The sequence below is a fragment of the Vulpes vulpes genome, chromosome 4 (assembly GCF_048418805.1).
Source record: "Vulpes vulpes isolate BD-2025 chromosome 4, VulVul3, whole genome shotgun sequence".
NCBI classification, from domain to species: domain Eukaryota; kingdom Metazoa; phylum Chordata; class Mammalia; order Carnivora; family Canidae; genus Vulpes; species Vulpes vulpes.
The window spans coordinates 2,590,642-2,609,891 of record NC_132783.1 but is presented as its reverse complement, the minus strand read 5'-3'; the positions used below and the strand labels follow the sequence as shown (position 1 = coordinate 2,609,891).

The window sequence follows — 19,250 nt, the reverse complement described above, 5'->3', positions numbered from 1 at the left end:
CTCCGAGCTGTTCTCTCTGCACCCACCTCCCCGCAAAACACGCAGAGTGAAACCGGCCTGTGCACGCGCGCGCTCGTTCAACAAACATTTGCTCATACTTCCAGTTGTCGTGGATAGAATACAAACACATTATGGCTAATTCCCACATTTTTAAGAGAGATAGATTTTTAAAGACTTTATTTATTCGTTTTTAGAGAGAGGCCGAAAACACAGGGCGGGCAGGGGAGAGGCAGAGGGAGAGAAGCAGATGCCCCGCTGAGCTCAGAACCTGACACGAGGAGCCCCATCCCGGGACCCCGAGATCGTGACCTGCGCTGCGATCCACTGGCCCCTTAGCTGTTGAACCAACGCCACCCCCGGGCCTCCCATCCTTAAGGCCAGCCCAGCACTCTCGTACTGAAGCTCGCATTTACCAGCAACCTCTTTCCCCACCTTTTCGGCGTCCCAGGACCTGCTGGCCCCCTCCCGGGCCCCGCCGCGGTGGCCGGCATTCCCAGCATCTCTGCAGCCTCCCACCCAGCACCATTTGCACCAGTGGCTCTTCTCTCTACTTGGTCCGCCCGGCGTGGAAATCCCACCATCCCACATTTCTATCTCTGATTACTACCCCCGGGCTGCCGGTGTGGGTTCGGCTCTGCTCTCCATCTCCTGCTGCTTCTCCCGCCCTCCTCAGTGTCACGTGGAAAGGCTGGGCTTCTAGACTTCTCCTGAGCCACTCGCTGCTCCGGCATATAGCAGCGCAGGAGCTGACACTGCGCATCTCAACAGCTTCAGGTCCTGCATCTCTTTCGGCCTTGGGTCGGCTTCGGTGCTATCAAACAGGTTTTGGAGGTTTCTTCTGGCTACATCTACATCTAAGATTCCCAAGTCCTAGGACACTGCGCTCTAGATAAAGAAGGACTCTGTGTGCCATTCATTGTATGAAACCATTACCACCACACACTATTTGAGAAGAGACAAAGACAAAAATGCCATAAGCCGACAGTAGTTTCAGGAATTCGCTATGGATACTGGTCTATGCCCATCAGATACTTTTCTAGGGTGAGTCATGAAATACACCTGCTACACTTATTGCTTACTATACAAAAGCACTACATTGTCCGAACACTTTCCTAAATGCTCCAGGTTCTGGGGACTAGAAGTGTGATCAATACCGACACAGCTCGATTCCCTGACCCAGCAGACAAGACAAATTCTGAAGATGCCAGTATTGTAGAAATTTATTTTTAAAATCTGGTGTCCATCTCTGTCCCCCTCTCATGCCGGAACACAGAGTCCACATTAGGAACGAGCGGCACTCCAAAGGGAAAACGTGGGAATCCTTAAATGTTCTTTATAAATAGCTCTTCCATTTGACAAGGAAGTAAATACAAGGGCTGCAATATTTAAGATCTTGGAAGTTTTCTTTGGTTATTTTTTTTTAAGGTGAGATAACACGAAGCCCTTGTGTTGTGACTGTGAACAGGGGCTGGTCTGTTGACCCAGCAGTTTGAACAGAAGGTGTTAGATGCTCAGAATAAGAAAGGAAGGGCTTGGCTGTCGATTTTCTGGAAAGGCTTCATTTACAGAGATACAGCAGGAAAAACAAGCTGACCTGACTGTGCAATCAGCTGGAACAACAAAGAAAGCCGGTGTTGGGAATAAGAATCCTACAGAAAATCCACATTAATCCAAGTTAAAGCATTCTGCTGTGGTAAGGACCAGATCAACACTTGATGGGCTTAAGGTTACTTAGAAATTAATTTTGGAAAAAAACGGGAATCTTTATCATTCAGGGTGGTGGGTCTTATTTGGTTTGGCTTGGGGTTTTTTTTTGTTTTGTTCTATTTTTAAGAATACTAGCCACAAGCCCCTGTGCATATATCTGGGCAAAATTAAACAAAATTAAATATGATGAAAAGTACAAAATCATCTTAACTTCTCATCTAGCTTTAAATGTATCTTAAAGTACATAAAGACTACTTGAAATCAAAAGGAAGAAGCATTAGGATGGACCCACCATTTGGTTCTATCATATCTGGCCTCTGAGGATTAAGAACTGAGGCTTAAGGCCCCACCGACAGATAATCAGCAGGTATTTCTTTGTGATGCATGATTACCTCACTCCAAAACCCATACTTAAGTGTGATAAGTATGCCTAGAGGTTAGATTATCTGGAATCCTAAGAAGCCCAGTTATCAGGGAGACAGTATTACATCGTGGATCAGAACACAGGCTTTGATGTCCAAAAAAAAGTACAGCTGGTTTCAGAAGTAACACACGCTGACTTTGTGATCGTAGGTAAATTACTTAATTCCTTTGTGCCTCAAATACCCGCCCTGTAATACGTAGGTAACAACACCTGCCACCACATTGGTTTGTGTTGAGGATTAAGGAAAATGATACGTACGTGTGAAGCCCTTAGCGCAGGTGTAGAATATACAAAGCACGAGATTAACTGTTGCTTTGGCTGTCGCCATCACAAACAACAGGACGCAAAGCTCTCCTCTTCACCTGTGATGCAGGAGGAGCTTGTACCTTCCGATGTCAGGGAGCTGAGACACCGGCCGTCCCACCCTTGCCTGCCTAACAGAGCGGAATCCCTCTGGCCGCGGCACCATTGTGTTTGGACTGCAAAGGGTGCGCCTTATTGAAGTAGGCGCGCACACAACTCCTGGTGTGACTCTGTAAACTTCTCCCCGAACTCTGCTTGTAACCTTTTACAGTTCGTAACAATATGCTCATAGCTTTATGGCCACTTTGAGAAAAAAGAGCCCCAGGTAATTCATCCAGCCTTGACTGTAAGAATCTTACGAGGCTGGACACGGTTGATGTCCTTATTTTACTTAAGTACCAAGGTCCTTTCCCCACTCTGATGGGGAGAAAGCAAATGGGTATCTTTCTGGAAGGCCATTGAGCTAGAGACACTAAAAGCCTTACAGATATGTGTATTTTTTGACTCAGCATATCTATTTCTAGAAATGTATCCTTAAGTGATAATTTAAGGAATGTAAAAAGTTTTTATTTTTTAAGGGTATTGATTAAGGCTGTTCAAGATGCAATTAACATTAGGAGAAAAAAAGACATTTCCAGTAATAGCTTATCAGATAAATCATGTTACACACACAATAAAATATTATCTACCTATTAAAACTGATGTTATAGGGGTGCCTGGGTAGCTCAGTTGGTTAAGCATCTGCCCATGATCTCTGGTCCTGGGATTGAGCCCCTTGCTCCTCGAGGAGTCTGCCTTACTTCCCCCTCTGCCATCCCCCCCTGCTTGTGTTCTCTCAAATAAATAAAATCTTAAAAAAAAAAAAAAGAACTGACGTTATAGAAATAGGTTTTATTGACACGGAAAATCTACACATATAAGTATATACACTCATATATAAACCCATATATGTGTATGTATAGACACACACACATACATACACAAAGTCTAACAGGTGATTTGGAAGCGCCTCTGGATGGCACAGTCGGTTACGCATCCGACTCTTGGTTTTCAGCTCAGGTCGTGATCTCAGGCTCCTGAGATTGAGCCCCACGTTGAGCTTCAAGCTTGGCAGGGAGTCTGCTAAAGTTTCTCTCCCCTCTCCCTCTGCCCCTTGCTATGCTCGTGCACGCTCTCCCCACCCTCAAATAAATAAATCTTTAAAAAACATAAAAATAAATAGTGATTTAGAATGTGATACTGTTTTTAAATTTTTATTTTTGCTTATCTATATTTTCTAACTTTCAGCAATGAGCATGTATTAAAGAAAAAAATAACAAGTTCTTTTTAAAAAAGATTTATTTATTTGAGACAGAGAGAGTGAGAATGCACACGTGGGAGGAGCAGAGGGAGAGGAAGAGAGGATCCTATGCAGACTTCCTGCTGAGCATGGAGCCTGACACAGGGGCTCGGTCCCGCAACCCCGAGACCCGTGACTTGACCCAAATCAAGAGTGAGATGCCTGACTGCACCACCCAGGCACCCTACAAGCTGTTTATTTTAAGCTGCTGTGTTCCCAAGGATACAAGAATAATTCTTGAGGTCCCCGGACCAAGAAAGGATTATAAAATACCAACTTCCACATAACATGTATTTTATGTGGATGGCAACTGAACCACCCCACATTTTCTCTCCCTATTGCAGAGAAATGGTTGACGCGAAACCAATTAGCAATCTTTAATTAAACTCTGGGTCTTACCAGCTGCTGACTAAAAGAATGCTTAATCATGAAAGCCAGCATGGTGCCGCTCCAGCACTGGGCTGGGAAGACCCAACAATGAGGTCTCAGCTCTGCACTAACCAGCTGCAACTAGCACTGTGAACTTGGGCGATTCACCTTGCCTCTGTATCCTCTTAAAATAAAAATGTTAGGCAAGAGGGCAGCTAAAGTATTTTCAGTTCTGAAAACGAATGACCGTCCAGGCCCAGATGAAATTCTGGAACGGTAAAGAAAGGAGAAACTAAATCAATAGGCAGCCAAATCAGGGCACCCTGCAGGGCCATGTCAGCAGTGACGTGCCCATCACACACACACCCTCCACCCCATTTCCTTTATCAGTCCTGCTAGTCAGATGTATCTAGAAGGAATTGTCACCAGCTCCCTCTTTCTGTGTGTCACTCTCCTCCTGGGTGGTCCCAGAGCTCCTCTATAGACAACATCCTTGGCTCCAAGGATGGAGCCAAGCATTTTTGCTTGGCACCAGCATTTTTATGTGTCTGTATTCTCACTGAGGCTGTAAAACCCTTCTTAATATTAGAACCTTCTAGTTCTTCTAAGGGGGAGCTAAATGGGTTGCCTTTTACTTAAATCCACTAAAGACCAAGGAGGGCAGCAGACTGGGCCCTCTCCTGCCCCTGGGGCACCAAGTCCAAACCACAAGCTGTGGAGGGAAAACCTGTAGCTGTTTGGCTCCCTAATGACAGAGTCAGGTGCAAAACAGCCAGTCAACTGACTGGTAGGGGAGAGGGGGAGACTGTCAGAATATAAGAGCTCGGGCTGCCTGGGGGGCTCAGGGGTGGAGCGTCTGCCTTTGGCTCAGGGCGTGACCCCGGGGTCCTGAGATCGAGTCCCACACTGGGCTCCCTGCACAGAGCCTGCTTCTCCCTCTGCCTGTGTCTCTGCCTCTCTCTGTGTCTCATGATTAAATAAATAAAATCCTTAAAAAAAAAAAAAAGAATATAATGAGCTCAACAAAGCTGGCTAGACAAATTCCTGTGATACTAATTTCTTTATGTTCTTAGAGATGGCAAATGTGTAATTTACTGCATGAACCACTGAGAAAATACAATTCACCAGGTTAGAATTGACGGCGCAATGGATTATCAACCAAAGAGAATGGTGGCTTCATCCTGAGCAGTAGTGAACAGAAACAATCATTACTTAGGAATGTTTTTGGCTCCCTTTCCCAATTAAAAGTCTCAATGCCAAGGGAAAGTAAAAAAAAAAAAAAAAAAAAAAAAAAAAAAAAAAAAAAATCAAACCAATCTGGATATAACTTATAGAAGATTAGAAGAAGCTTATGAAAATAATGTTTTGCCAAGTAACTCCTGCTCTTTGTTCCACTCTTCTTTCTGTATGGTTCACGTTATTGCCAAGGGCCAGGTGATTATTATATTGGAAGCAAGTGAGACTAGATTTCAAAGACTCCTCCTGCCTGGCTCTTTGTGGCTCAAGTCTAAGGCTAGTCAAACAACTAGGACTTACCACTGCTCTTCTGCAGAACGTGGTCTCCCTGGGGGCGCCTAGTAGTGGTTAAGTGGCTGCCTTTGGCTCAGGTCAAGATCTCGGGGTCCTAGGATCGAGCTCCACATCAGGCTCCCTGCTTCTCCATCTCCCTCTGCCCCTCTGCTCTCCCTCCCCACTTGTGCTCTCTGCTCTCTCTTGTACTTTCTCTCCAAAACAAAAAAATCCAATCTTTAAAAGAACACAAGAAAATGGTCTATATGAAGGCACCGATGGTAGATGCTCCCTTTTATTCAATTTACATGCTAAAGATTCGCAATGTGCATGGCTTACAAGCAATGTTTTTGCAATCCTATGGATTCTACAGGGCAGTGAGATAGACTCACCCAGTTTCCTGCTGAAGCTTCTCTTACAGCAAAGATTTATGAAAGTCAAGCAAATTAAAAAGCTCTTGACGTACTGTCCCACCACATACCAACTTTGTAGTTTACAACAAAACATTAAAATTACAAACTGAAAGGTCAGCAAATCAGAGAAATCTGAAAGCTGGCAGCTTCCGCTCTTAAAATCCTCTCCTGAAAGGGAGCCAGCAATTTGGGTTTTAAATGGAAATCGATAAGGAGGACTAATGGGTGAATGGGACTTCACGGCGGCTGTCGCTTCCGTGGACTCTTCCACAAGGAGATTCTGGAGGTATCTCTATGGGTAATCAATACATACAAAAGCTAAAACTGTTCTGGGTTTATTAAAATGAGATCATGCAGTTGTGACAGGCATTACTTACTGGGAAAATGAAAGTACATCTCTTTGTGGTATAAATTATGCCGTCAGCATTTACTGCCTGGTGCTCCTTAGCCTCGGTCTGGCAAATAATTCAGGAATAACTCAGCTTTGTAACTCTGGGCTCTTTCCTACACGAGCATTCACAGGAGCATCTGCTTCGTAGACTGGCAAAGCCCCAGAAACGAGCTGAGGAGTAGTGATGTCAGTAGCGGGGAAAGAACAAAGGGTTAGGGCTGAGGGGGCAGGAGGAGAGGAGTCACGGAGGCACAAGCCAGCAGCTCCCACCAGCGTGCACCACTGCACGCTGACCCGGGAAGGCCAGGCGCCTGGAGCTGCTGTAAGGAGAGATATGAGGGCTCTAAGGAGCTCCCGGCTCCAAAGGATCTCAAAAGCCTCTGGACACAAGTGGGAGGCAGGCTGGAAGGTGAGAGAGAACGTGTCAGGGTGTCCTTTCCGCATCCTTGTCAAGTGGTTAAGTGGCTCCATCTGATTGCTAATTCCCTTTCTTTTTACTGCTTCACTTGCTGGCTATAGTGTCTATTTTTAGCTCGATTCTAGAATGTTTCTGCCGACTAAATGTGACACTTTCCCCCATCAACCACCCCAGGGCACATCCCCCTCCCCAGTAGCTATCGGGTCCTTCCCCTTTGTATTGAATGAATGGCACAGACGACTGGAGTGCTGGTCTCCATGCCCTGCACCCTGATGCCATCCCTTCATTCGCCGGAATGCATAAATGGCTGATACATTCCATCATTTCTCCTGAGGCTGTCTGCATCTTAACCAGAATAACTCAAAAGGGATATAGCACTACAATGTTAGAATTTCGTGTGCCATTCAGCCCTTGAGGGAGCATTACTAGGCCGCCAGGGCCTTCCAGCAGCTGGAAATCACACGGAGATAACCTCTCCTGCCTAGGTAAAAGGCCAGCTGAGATTCCTGTGTTTAGTTGGGCACCCTGCAATTCACTGGCACTGTGTGGTACTGGTTCACACTGGGCTGTAATTGAATATTTACTTATGTTCTCAAGAGCAGAGACCGGATCTAATTATCGTTATATCTTTAGATCCTAGCATAGCACTTCCTACTGAGTAGAGATCAATTTAAAGACTGAACAAAGTCAATTGAAAGAGCTCCAAATGGCCAAAGCTAGAATGACTTGAGCAACAAAATAAAGTAGCTCTGGACTCCTCCAAAGTATAAAATCAATGTGCATGATTGCATACTGATAAAAAATAATTGAATAAATTAAAACTCCCCATTCCTTAAGAGTGGGTTGTGCGTAGTGACTTCCAGAGAGTATACAACATGGAGAGGGGAAGAAAATAGTAAGGTAACAGTAGAGAAACCCAAAAAAGCCTGCTTCGGCTGGATGATCAAGGAAAACCTCAGCAGTCGTAAATTAGCAATATGTACCCTTGCTTGACATAATACGATAAAAATAGCACTTTATCTTTGTGATCTTCCTCAGCAAAAATTCATCACCTCAGCCTAATCGTAAGGAAAATATCAAATACCAATAGAGGGACATTCTCCAATATACCTGACTGGTATCCTTCAAAATTGGGAAGTCTGAGGAACTTCCACCGCCAAGAAGAGCCTACAGAGACATGAGAGCTAAATATAATATAGTATCCTGGATAGGATCTTGGAACAGAAAAAAGGACATTAGGTGAAATCTAAATAAACTATGGCTTTTGTTTACTAATAGTATAATCAATACGGGTTCATTAACTAAAACAAACGTACCGTACTAAGCAGGATATTGATAACAAGGGACACTATGTATGTACAGGGCAGATGGGAGCTCTCTGAACTATTACCCAACTTTTCTGTAAATCTAAGACTGTAAAAAATAAAGTCTATGAATACTAATTTTAAAAATCAAGTGAATGTAAAAAAAAAAAAAAAAGGAAAGAAAACTAAGTGCTCCATGCTCTTGCTTTTCCTATGGTTATTTGCAAAGCCACATGCAAACGAATAACTGAAAAAATCTTGGCCACTTTGGATTAAAAACCCTTGAGAGAGATCCAATAAAGGCAGGGCTATTGACCACCATTTTAAACACAGGACAGGGATCCCTGGGTGGCGCAGCGGTTTGGCGCCTGCCTTTGGCCCAGGGCGCGATCCTGGAGACCCGGGATCGAATCCCACATCAGGCTCCCGGTGCATGGAGCCTGCTTCTCCCTCTGCCTGTGTCTCTGCCTCTCTCTCTCTCTCTCTCTCTCTCTCTGTGTGTGACTATCATAAATAAATAAAAATTAAAAAAAAATAAAATAAAATAAACACAGGACATTATTATAGATTATGATCAGGAAGGAAAAAAGATCCCTACCCAAGTAGGAAGTACTGTGCTAAGATATAGAAGTATTACTCAGTACACCCAAGTAGTCCACATGTTCCTCTTTCATTTCTTTCATTTCTTTTCATTTCATTTCTTTCATTTCCTAGCTGCCCGTGGAGTTAAGTTGGGGTCATGTGACTGGTTCTAGCCAACAGAGTGTGCGTGAAAGTGGTGTGTGACCCGTCCGGCCCAAGGGAATTAAATGCAATCTTCCACTTTTCCCTTCTCAGTTGTCCTCCCACGGAGGCTCTGTGTCACTACAGATGCAGAAGGCCACAGGATGCCAAGGAGACTTTGCCAGGGTGAGAAAGAAACCCTTACCGTGTTAAGCCATTGAGGATTTGGGGTTCACCTGCTGAAATGGCTCTGGTTAATCACCCTAAATTATCAAGTGATTGTGTTCCCAAATAAAGGTTCCTTTCATTCTGACGGAAAGCTGTTAATCATAATGTTTCTCCATATTTCTGAAAATCGCTACTTACCACAGGCGATGGTCCAATAGACCAAAGAGTCTGGAGTCTGGTACAGGATTCGGTAAGGAGCCACCCGGGCACTGGAGTCCAGCACGACATCGAGGGTACCCACGAGAAGGCCTGAGGATAAAGAAGGGGGGAAAACGCTTAAGGGTTTCCCCAGTGCTGCCCCAGTTCCCAGAGGCAGCGTCAACACGCCCCTCCTGTTGGACCTCCCAACGGTCCTCCCCTACAACCCTTCTCGACAACCCCTCTCCTGTTGCACCCCACACCTTGACAAAATTTTCATCTTAAACATTCTGATGTTGGCTCTACATTACTTGTTCCAACAACCTCCAAGAGAAATCGCATTAAGTTGAAAGGCAGTCTGCTGGCATCAAAACTAATGGGAGGCTAACAAAGCTGGTAGCCCAGTCCCTGGCATATGCTGATATTTATAAATGCCTATAAATAAAAATAAGTAGGGTATTAAGCACTTACATGTTGGAGTCTCGGCTTTCCCTACATTATACCCAATGTGCATTATTTTCTCCCCTTTTCACCTAAGAAACAAATCCTTAATTTGAGTAACTTGCCAAGGCCGGGAACCAGTCATGTCTATCTGAGTCAGTGTGCCAGGCTTGACCTACATGTTATTTTAACCTGCCCCATTTCTCTTTGTATTAAAAAGGTACAGTTCAGCTTAGAAAACATCAATTAAGTCCCTACTGTGTGCAAGGCAAACCCCGTGGCACAAAACATAGTGAGAAAGAGTCCTTAAGGTATTTATAATCTAGTAGCGAAGGCCAAGCAGTGTCTTAGCACTTGTTTAGGAGGAAACAAGGGCTGTGAAAGGAGCGCCTGCCCATCCCCGGAGCAGAGTCCTTTGCTATTTGTCACATAAATCATTAAAACCAGAGATGGCTGCAGATGACCACCCTCTGCAATGATGCAGTAATGAGGCCGAGGGTCAGGAGAGGCACTGCGGTGGCGGACGGTGGCCTGTGGATCCGTCCACCCTGGGGGAAACTCACCACGTTATCCAAGTCCGGGCAGCCTGAACACTCAACGAATGAATTTATCTATTTATCTGTGAGAGATGCAAACACTCAGGACACCAACGCTCACTTAAGAAGAGGCAGTGTCTTCTGCTTCCAGGAGTGCAAATCCATCTCATAACTACCATTCCTGCAACATCGGCCCTCCAGAGATGTGTGCCTCCTTTACCTACCCCAAGCTGGGATTGGGCACCAAACACTTCCTCCCCTGTTCTAAGACAGCACAGGCATGCACACAAATTCCACAAAGTCAAATAAACTAGATCCCTTGCATGGCAGGATGAATCCAAACAATTTCCACAAAGTAAATGCCCATAATTATTCCAAAGTCAGAAGGAAATCAGCACAGAGCAGGATTTGGATGCAGAAGAACCAATTAGGAACTCTGGCTAGTTTTCTTTCTTTCTTTTTTTTTTTTTTAAGATTTTATTTATTCATGAGAGACACACAGAGAGAGAGAGAGAGAGAGAGAGAGAGAGAGAGAGGCAGAGACACAGGCAGAGGGAGAAAGCAGGCTCCCTGCGGGGAGTCTGACGTGGGACTCAATCCCGGGACCCCAGGATCACGCCCTGGGCCGAAGACAGGCACCAAACCACTGAGCCACCTGGAAATTCCCTGGCTAGTTTTCATGTTAGGGCGGGACATTTTATTTTCAATGCCTTGGTTTACTCAATGATAAAATGGAGTCAATATCACAGTTACAGGATTGTTCTTGTAATAACACGGAATATAATAAGATTTAAGGGCAATAGGCTGATTGGAATAAGCAGTTAAACAACCTGCCTAGAACTTGCCACGACTCCTTCATTTAATTTGACTTCTACTTAGATGACATGTTTATGAAAAATGGCTTAGATATGACACCAAAAGCATAAGCAATCAAAGGAAAAAAGTAAATAATTTTTGGCTTCGTCAAAATTAATCATTTTTGTCCTACAGGGGACACAATCAAGAAAATGAAAGGGCAACACAGAAAGTGAAAGAAAATATTTGAAAACCATATATCCGATAAGGGACTCGTTTCCAGAATATGTAAAGTACTGTTTACTTCATATGAAAATGCAAATAACCTAATAAGAAATAGGCAAAAGATCTGAAGAGACATTTCTCCAAAGAAGATATACAAACAGCCAACGAGCACATGAAAACAGACTCCGTATCATTAGGCATCAAGGAAATGCAAATCAAAACAACGAGTTAGGCTTCACACCCACTAGCATGGCTTAACCAAGGAGAGAGAATACCAAGTCTCGCCCAGGATGTGGAGAGCCGGAAACCATCTCCTGCCGGTGGGCGTGTGCAATAGTGCAGCCGCTTAGGAAAATCCTTTGGCAGATCCTCCAAAGGTCAAACGTGGAATTTACCTAAGACTCAGCAGTTCCAGTCCTGGGCATATACTCAAGAGGACTGCACACGTACGTCCACACAAAATCTTGTACGTGGATGTCTTAATGGCCCTAAGTCGAAACAACCCAAACGTTCGCCAACTGAAGAAGGGATAAATAAAATGCAGGATATTGATACAACAGAATATTCTTCAGCAATAAAAGGAACGAGGTCCTGGTAGAGGCTACCACACGGATGACCTCTAAGAACACTACGCTAAGGCTATGAGGCCAGACGCCAAAGACCGTATCTTGCAGAAGTCTATTTATAGGAAGAGTCTAGAATATGCAAATGTATAGAGACAGAAACAGCTTCGTGGGCGCCTCAAGTTGAGGTGGGGAGGGGAGGGAAGGGGAGTCCTGCTAATGGGTATAGGGCTTTTGGGGCGGGACAAAAAATGTCCTAAAGCTGAGTATGGTGATGGTCGTGCATCTGTGAATACACAAAAACCCATTCAATTGTCTACTTTCCACTGATGACGTGTTTGGTATGTGAGTTACATCTCAATTAAGCTATTAATAATTTTTTTTAAATGGTTTTGGGATAATCCTGATAGTGCTTGAGGCTGACGGGGGAGGCTAAGGTCCCCGGGTCCCTTGCTCTGCGACTGCGGAAATGAGTAGCACGCAGGGAAGCAGGAAGCTCAGCGCGTGGCTCGTGGCAGGCTCTTCATGACGTCCTACTGAATCTGAACCGTCAGTTCTCCCAAAACTGTCACCACTAGTATCTCCTGACATGTCATCCTATAACAATGTCCTCATGTTTGGTTCCATCTCACTGTATCTGATACCTTGATGTGCACGATGCCGCTGAAATCCACTTCCTTCTGCTCCGGTGGCCTGGGGTCACGGAAGGAGCTTTTGCGGAGTCACCTAGTGTTCAGGAGCTCAGGTCTGGCTCTGAATCTGTCATGACCAGTTCTGTGGCACAGACATGTCACTTAACTCTTCGATGCTTTGGCTGGCTCGGCTGTATAACGTGATCGTAACGGCACCTGCCTTCCTGAACCAGGTTTTTGAACCAAGAAGCATACAGGAGGTTAACCATGGGCAAGTCCTACAGTTGTCCTTGGTCTCTGTCCAAGGACAGGAACCCAGTTAGGTTCACTCCAAACCACAGTGACCGTAGTCGACCTGAACATACCAGGAAAAACAAACTTCCACTAAAGTGAAAATTAATTAATTCATTTGTGTAATCTGGCCTGTAAGAAATACATCAAAATCCCTACAGCCTGCACTTTCCCAAGGGCTTTGTGAAGATCCACATAATGCCACACGCATATGCATTTTTGTTTTCTCCACCGTGACGTGGATTTACTGCAAAGACCTCTAATTGCTTTTCGGGTATCTGCAGATGGACGCGCATATTAACAGGAAAGGCCGACAGGAGTGCCAGCTAACCTGGCAAACACGGGCACGTCACTCGTAACTGAGGGTTTGTCACACTTCGCTCTTCTCGAATCAAAAGAAGAAATGAAATCCCCAGAATACTGGAAATGTCACATACGTTGGTTCTAAGGAAGGCACACTTCAGGGTGGGCCTAGGAAGTGCAGCCCAGGATTAGCTTACACGGTTTAACGAGCCTCTCAGAGACTGTCATCGCAGATCAAGGTTCTTCCAAGGGCAGCAAGCACAGCTCACTGGACGGAGCGGCCAGCGGCAGTCCCGCTTCTAGAATTCTTCAGGCCTGGCCCTGCCACCACCCAAGTCTCACAGCCGGCCTCCCTGAGCCTCAGTCTCCCCACCTTTAATGTCTCACTAGACTTCTATGCTCTGTAACACGCAGGGGGTGGGGGGGAGGCCTCTGAAAAGGTCCAACCTAATCCAGTCATCTTAACCACCACCAATGTCCCCCGCTAGAAGACCCCCCTCCGAGTGAGGGCTTCTGATTAGACACCAGCTCCTCAACGCTCCGTGTGCATTCATAGCTGGCACCACTAGCTCCCACTAAGGTTTAGATGAAAACAAAGGGGCACATACAAACCTACTGTAGGGGCCATGCTAAAATATTTTATTTTATTTTTTTTAACACACACACAGAGAGAGAGAGAGGCAGAGACCCAGGCAGAGGGAGAAGCAGGCTCCGTGCAGGGAGCCCGACACGGGACTCGATCCCGGGACTCCAGGATCACGCCCTGGGCCAAAGGCAGGTGCTAAAGCGCTGAGCCACCCGGGGATCCCTGCTAAAATATTTTAAACTACGGACAGTATAGTGCTGTGACCCTCACGTTAGGTGCACGTACAAGTAGAAAATCGTCGTGAAAAATTCTTTTCGACAACTTGAGGTACCGGATATTCAGACAGAAAGTAACACTGAATCGAGGTGCGAGGCACGCAGTTGGCCAACGAGTCAGTAAACACACCCTCCGCGTTAACCCTCGTGTGCCCTCGCCCCGGGTAACACGGACCACAATTCCCCCTCCCTTTGGGCTGTTGCGCTCAGGTGTCAAGGCTCACCCGCCACGGCCCAAACGCCAAGCCCCAAGTGCCCCCCGCGTCTTCCTACCCCCCCCCATCCTGCTTCTGCAGGGCCCGTCGGATTCGTCTAGAGTTACTTGCGCGCTTGCCCCATTCCGCTTCCCCGCCTCTTCCCAGAGGGGCTCCTCCCGGTGCCTGGGGTCCGACTCCGACTCCCGGGTCCCCCACTTGGCTTGGGGCACGGTGAGCCCAGAGCAACGCGTCATCACCCGAGGAGGGAGCAGTTTTGTTGTTTTTTGAAAACCGACACGGTAAGGGGTCGCCGTGCTGCCTCGATGCTGTCGGTACAGAGTCAAGACTCGGGGAGAGGGAAACCCGTGCTCCCGGGTCCACCGTCCATGCAGGGTACGAGAGGGCGGGGTCCGGATCCAGGGCCCACCCCACCCGGAAAACCAACCCAGCAATCGAGACTTTCTCAGAAGGTCTATTACTCACTCACTCCTCTGAAATGGTTGTCAGCCCTCCGGACCTTGGGCCATTTCCCACAGGAGGCTGCTGCAGGCAGTTGGCTGTCGGCTGTCGCTGGCCTTAAACGATCTTTGATGGCCTGAGATGAGGAAGCCAGACTACGGCCCTCAAAACAACTCTCCCCCACACCTACCTACTGTATTAGTTCGAGGGCATCTTGTTACATAAAAATGCTTTTGCAAGGAGGCTCAGAAAACACGACCAAATCCGCACATTTAGGCTCTCCAGCGCCTGGGGACATGGGAGGGGGTGACACACGGGGAGCCACGGCTTGCTCAGTGTCAGGAGAATGTGGGCCACATAGGTGCGTGCCCGTGACCATGATCACCTGCCCCCGATCCTGGAGCACCTTGCGGATAAAGCGGGCAAGGCCCTGAGGCCTACGAGGCCATAGCAGGCAGCACAAAGGTCAGACGGACGGCCACTACCTGTACCTACTCAGAGAGTGCCCTGCGGGCTCCACGCACTACTGTTAAATAAAGAATTTCGAAACCACGGAAGACTATAGGAAATCGCAAATGCACACAATACAACTCTGACCTTTGACATTTAGCCTTATCTGCTTTGTTTTCCTTTTCAACCAAGAAAATGTAACACTCCTAGCAAAGGTCCCTTCGATGCCTCCTGCATCCCACCTCCCTCTCTCCATCCACCACTGTCAAGCTGCTTTGTATTCTTCTCATCCGGGTCCTTACACTTTAATGGCCCCATGGGTATATACACGAATGCACATTTAACACTGATGCGCACTTTAAATTTTACATTAACGATAAAGAGTTCATGTGGTTTGGCAACCTTTTTCACCCAATAAAACGGTTATAAGATCTACTCAGGTTATCCTTGTAAATCTGATTCACTCATTTTAAAGGCTGTATGATATCCACTAGATAAATACCAGTTACTTTTTCCTAATAAAGGACATTTGAATTTAACTGTAACTTTTACCCCCATAACAGGCACTGCAATCATTTTCATTGTTTGTGATGTTTTAAGCATATGAAAACATTTTAGAATGGAATTCTTGGGTCATAGGGGAAGTGCATCTTCAAACCTTATCAGACTTTACATAATTGCTTTCCAAAGTGATTGCGCCAACTTACTCTCACCAGGAAAGCGAAAGAATACATTTCTCCATAATGGTCCCAACATTATCCGTGGTTTGGTTTTGTTTTTCTAATTTTCACCAGTCTCAAGGGTGAGAAATAGTAGCCATTTGTTGTTTTTAAGTAAGCTCCACAAGACTGGAGCTTGAACTCACAACTCTGAGATCAAGAATTGCACGTTCTTCCAACTGACCAGCCAGGTGCCCCTCCATTTGTTGTTTAAATGTTGCATTTTTCCAATTATCAGTGATCTTGAGTAGCTTTTCCTGTTTATTGGCCATCCTGGTTTCCTATTCTGTGAGCTAAGTGCCTTTCCTACTGAAATGACTTTTGCTGGAGATCTAGTTCAGAGATTTAGAATTTACCATTTAGAGGCTTCCACGAATATACAGCCTGATCAATTCATTTCACCAAATATATATGGATCTCCCTAAAGCCAAAGGAGCAGTACACTGGGCTTACTTCTTTATATATATACTATATAAGTGGAGGAATCTGGGATCAGTATTTGCAAACTCCACTTCCATGGAAAGTTCCTGTAGGTCACAGGCTCCCACCTTCTCCTACCTGCTGATCCTAAGGTGCTACTGGTGTGTCCCCCTGTAAGTCTTGTGTGGACGTTGGATTATGTGCTCTTTGGCAGAAAGTAATGAAACAGTAATGCCCAGAAGCAGCTGCTGACAGTTATCAACTCCAGCCACACCAGTTTTTATACTCCTCTCTCTTTTTTTTATTGGAATTCAATTTGTCAACATATAGCATAACACCCAGTGCTCTCCCGCCAAGTGAGGAAAGACAGATTAAGGAGTCAATCCCATTTATAATTGCACCCAAAAGCCTAAGATACCTAGGAATAAACCTAACCAAAGAGGTAAAGGATCTATACCCTAAAAACTACAGAACACTTCTGAAAGAAATGGAGGAAGACACAAAGAGATGGAAAAATATTCCATGCTCATGCATTGGAAGAATTAATATTGTGAAAATGTCCATGATACCCAGGGCAATGTGCACATTTAATGCAATCCCTATCAAATACCATGGACTTTCTTCAGAGAGTTGGAACAAATCATCTTAAGATTTGTGTGGAATCAGAAAAGACCCCAAATAGCCAGGGGAATTTTAAAAAAGAAAACCATAGCTGGGGGCATCACAATGCCAGATTTCAGGTTGTACTACAAAGCTGTGGTCATCAAGACAGTGTGGTCCTGGCACAAAAACAGACACATAGATCAATGGAACAGAATAGAGAACCCAGAAGTGGACCCTCAACTCTACGGTCAACTAATATTCGATAGAGCAGGAAAGACTATCCACTGGAAAAAGGACAGTCTCTTTAATAAATGGTGCTGGGAAAATTGGACATCCACATGCAGAAGAATGAAACTAGACCATTCTCTTGCACCAGACACAAAGATAAACTCAAAATGGATGAAAGATCTAAATGTGAGACAAGATTCCCTCAAAATCCTAGAGGTGAACCCAGGCAACACCCTTTTTCAACTTGGCCACAGCAACTTCTTGCAAGATACATCCATGAAGTCAAGGGAAACAAAAGCAAAAATGAACTATTGGGACTTCATCAAGATAAAAAGCTCCTGCACAGCAAAGGATACAGTCAACAAAACTCAAAGACAACCTACAGAATGGGGGAAGATATTTGCAAATGACACATCAGATAAAGGGCTAGTTTCCAAGATCTATAAAGAACTTATTAAACTCAACAGCAAAGAAACAGACAATCCAATCATGAAATGGGCAAAAGACATGAACAGTTTTTATACTTCTCTTACTGAATCTTGTTTGTAGTTTCCCCCTAGCAGTCTGCGAGCTCCTGGAGGGCAGGCACGGCCTTGTTTATCCTGGGATTTCCAAAGCCTACAGTAAGTCCTGTAAGTTATGCTGAATATTTTATAAATTGGATCACAAAGTTTTCACCCTGATGGACATTGGGAGAAACCAAGAAATATTTTTAAACCTTATTCTGCTACCATAGTACCTAATAAGTTCTAGCAAATTGGCCTTAAATAATTAAAATTGTCCAAGAATCATTAATTGAAAGGAGACCAACACTTGAGAAAAGGTTGGAAAATCCCACCTTGATGCAGATCAGACTCACATCTAAACTTTGTACCATGGGAGACCAACATCTCTAATTTTGAAGTCATCTGTCACTTTTCAATGAATACTGAGATTTATCTAGAATTAAGATGGATCAAAAGCAGAGTTACTTAGGGAAAGCACAGGTCTTTCTATTCTCCTACTTTTGGAAACCAGTCCAGAGATTGGCAGCTGTAGCCACCCCCCCCCCTAAAAAAAACCCCACAGAATTACCCCAAAGTTTAACTAAAGTCTTGCGCCCACACACAGACTGGTAACCAATCTGACCATCCTGCCGGCCAGAGGACCCGGCGACAGATCAGGAAAACCATCGTGGGCACACAGCAGCGCAGGGGGAGGCTGGAATTGCTGGGCGCGGGGTCAGCTCCAAGCTCTCAGTGCCCCGAGTTCGTACAGTCACCACGAACAGTGCACAGGTACACACGGGGGGACGCGACGCACTCCTGTCCTCTGTGTGAGACGCTGGGGACACAGGCTTGTCGGGAGGGATGGCTGGGGCAGGAGAGGGGGGCAATCAGTGGGGTTTCTCAGGTTCACAGCGTGAGAACAGGCTTTCCCGGGCTGCTGTCTTGCTCGCTACGGGACAGACAGTCGGGGCATGTTTTTAAGTGTTGCACTTTCCAGCCCCTCTGGCATGTCTAGGTAAAGCAGGCACAGTTCAAACCACTGTTGGTGGTTTAAGAGACCATCCACAACTCTCTCAACCTCAACAGCTGTGTCCCAGGACACGGCCCGAGAAGCACGGCCGCCTTACAATAGGACCTGGCCTCTGTCTTGGGGGAGAGAGGAGAGCGCCCGTCTTACGCGTGTGCACACACACACATGCACACACACGGGGATTTGTCACCATTTGTGGGAAGATGAACTAATGAGAAGTTTGGTAACATAGGAAATACCCTGCCAACTCGGTCAATGAGGAGAGTACTTCCCAAACTATTGGTGACCAAGAATCCGTTTGGTTTTAGTTTCCAACCTGATAGAGACTGATACTTTTGTAAAACACGATATATGTGAAATGCAGGATCTATAGAATATGAAAAGAGACACAAACAACCCTCCAATTTTTTATTACTTAATCCAAGAAATTGCTCTAGGTTTCTAAATGCTTAATCTCAATTTCTGTTCCTTAGCTCAAGGCGGTGGCAAACACACAGGTTACAGACCAGGACTTTAACTAGCACTGAATCAGGGAAGGCAACGCTGGAGGGCAGTAATTTTCTCAGGGCTGTGTTTATTAGGATCATACACATAGTTTTAAAGAGCACATTCAATTCTATAATAACACTTTTTTAAAAAGATTGATTGATTTATGAATGATAGAGAGAGAGAGAGAGAGAATGAGAGAGAGAGGCAGAGACACAGGCAGAGGGAGAAGCAGGCCCCATGCAGGGAGCCCGATG

The 19,250-nt window shown here is 45.5% G+C and overlaps 1 protein-coding gene across 1 annotated transcript in view; it reads right to left on the bottom strand.

Annotated features, from left to right (window-relative positions):
• TBC1D9 (TBC1 domain family member 9) overlaps positions 1-19,250 on the bottom strand; it is a 113,332-nt gene that overhangs the window by 52,948 nt on the left and 41,134 nt on the right. Inside the window, exon 2 of the mRNA XM_026018484.2 lies at positions 9,267-9,377. Within this exon, the coding sequence (XP_025874269.1) occupies positions 9,267-9,377 (111 nt within the window). The remainder of the gene's footprint in view (positions 1-9,266; positions 9,378-19,250) is intronic.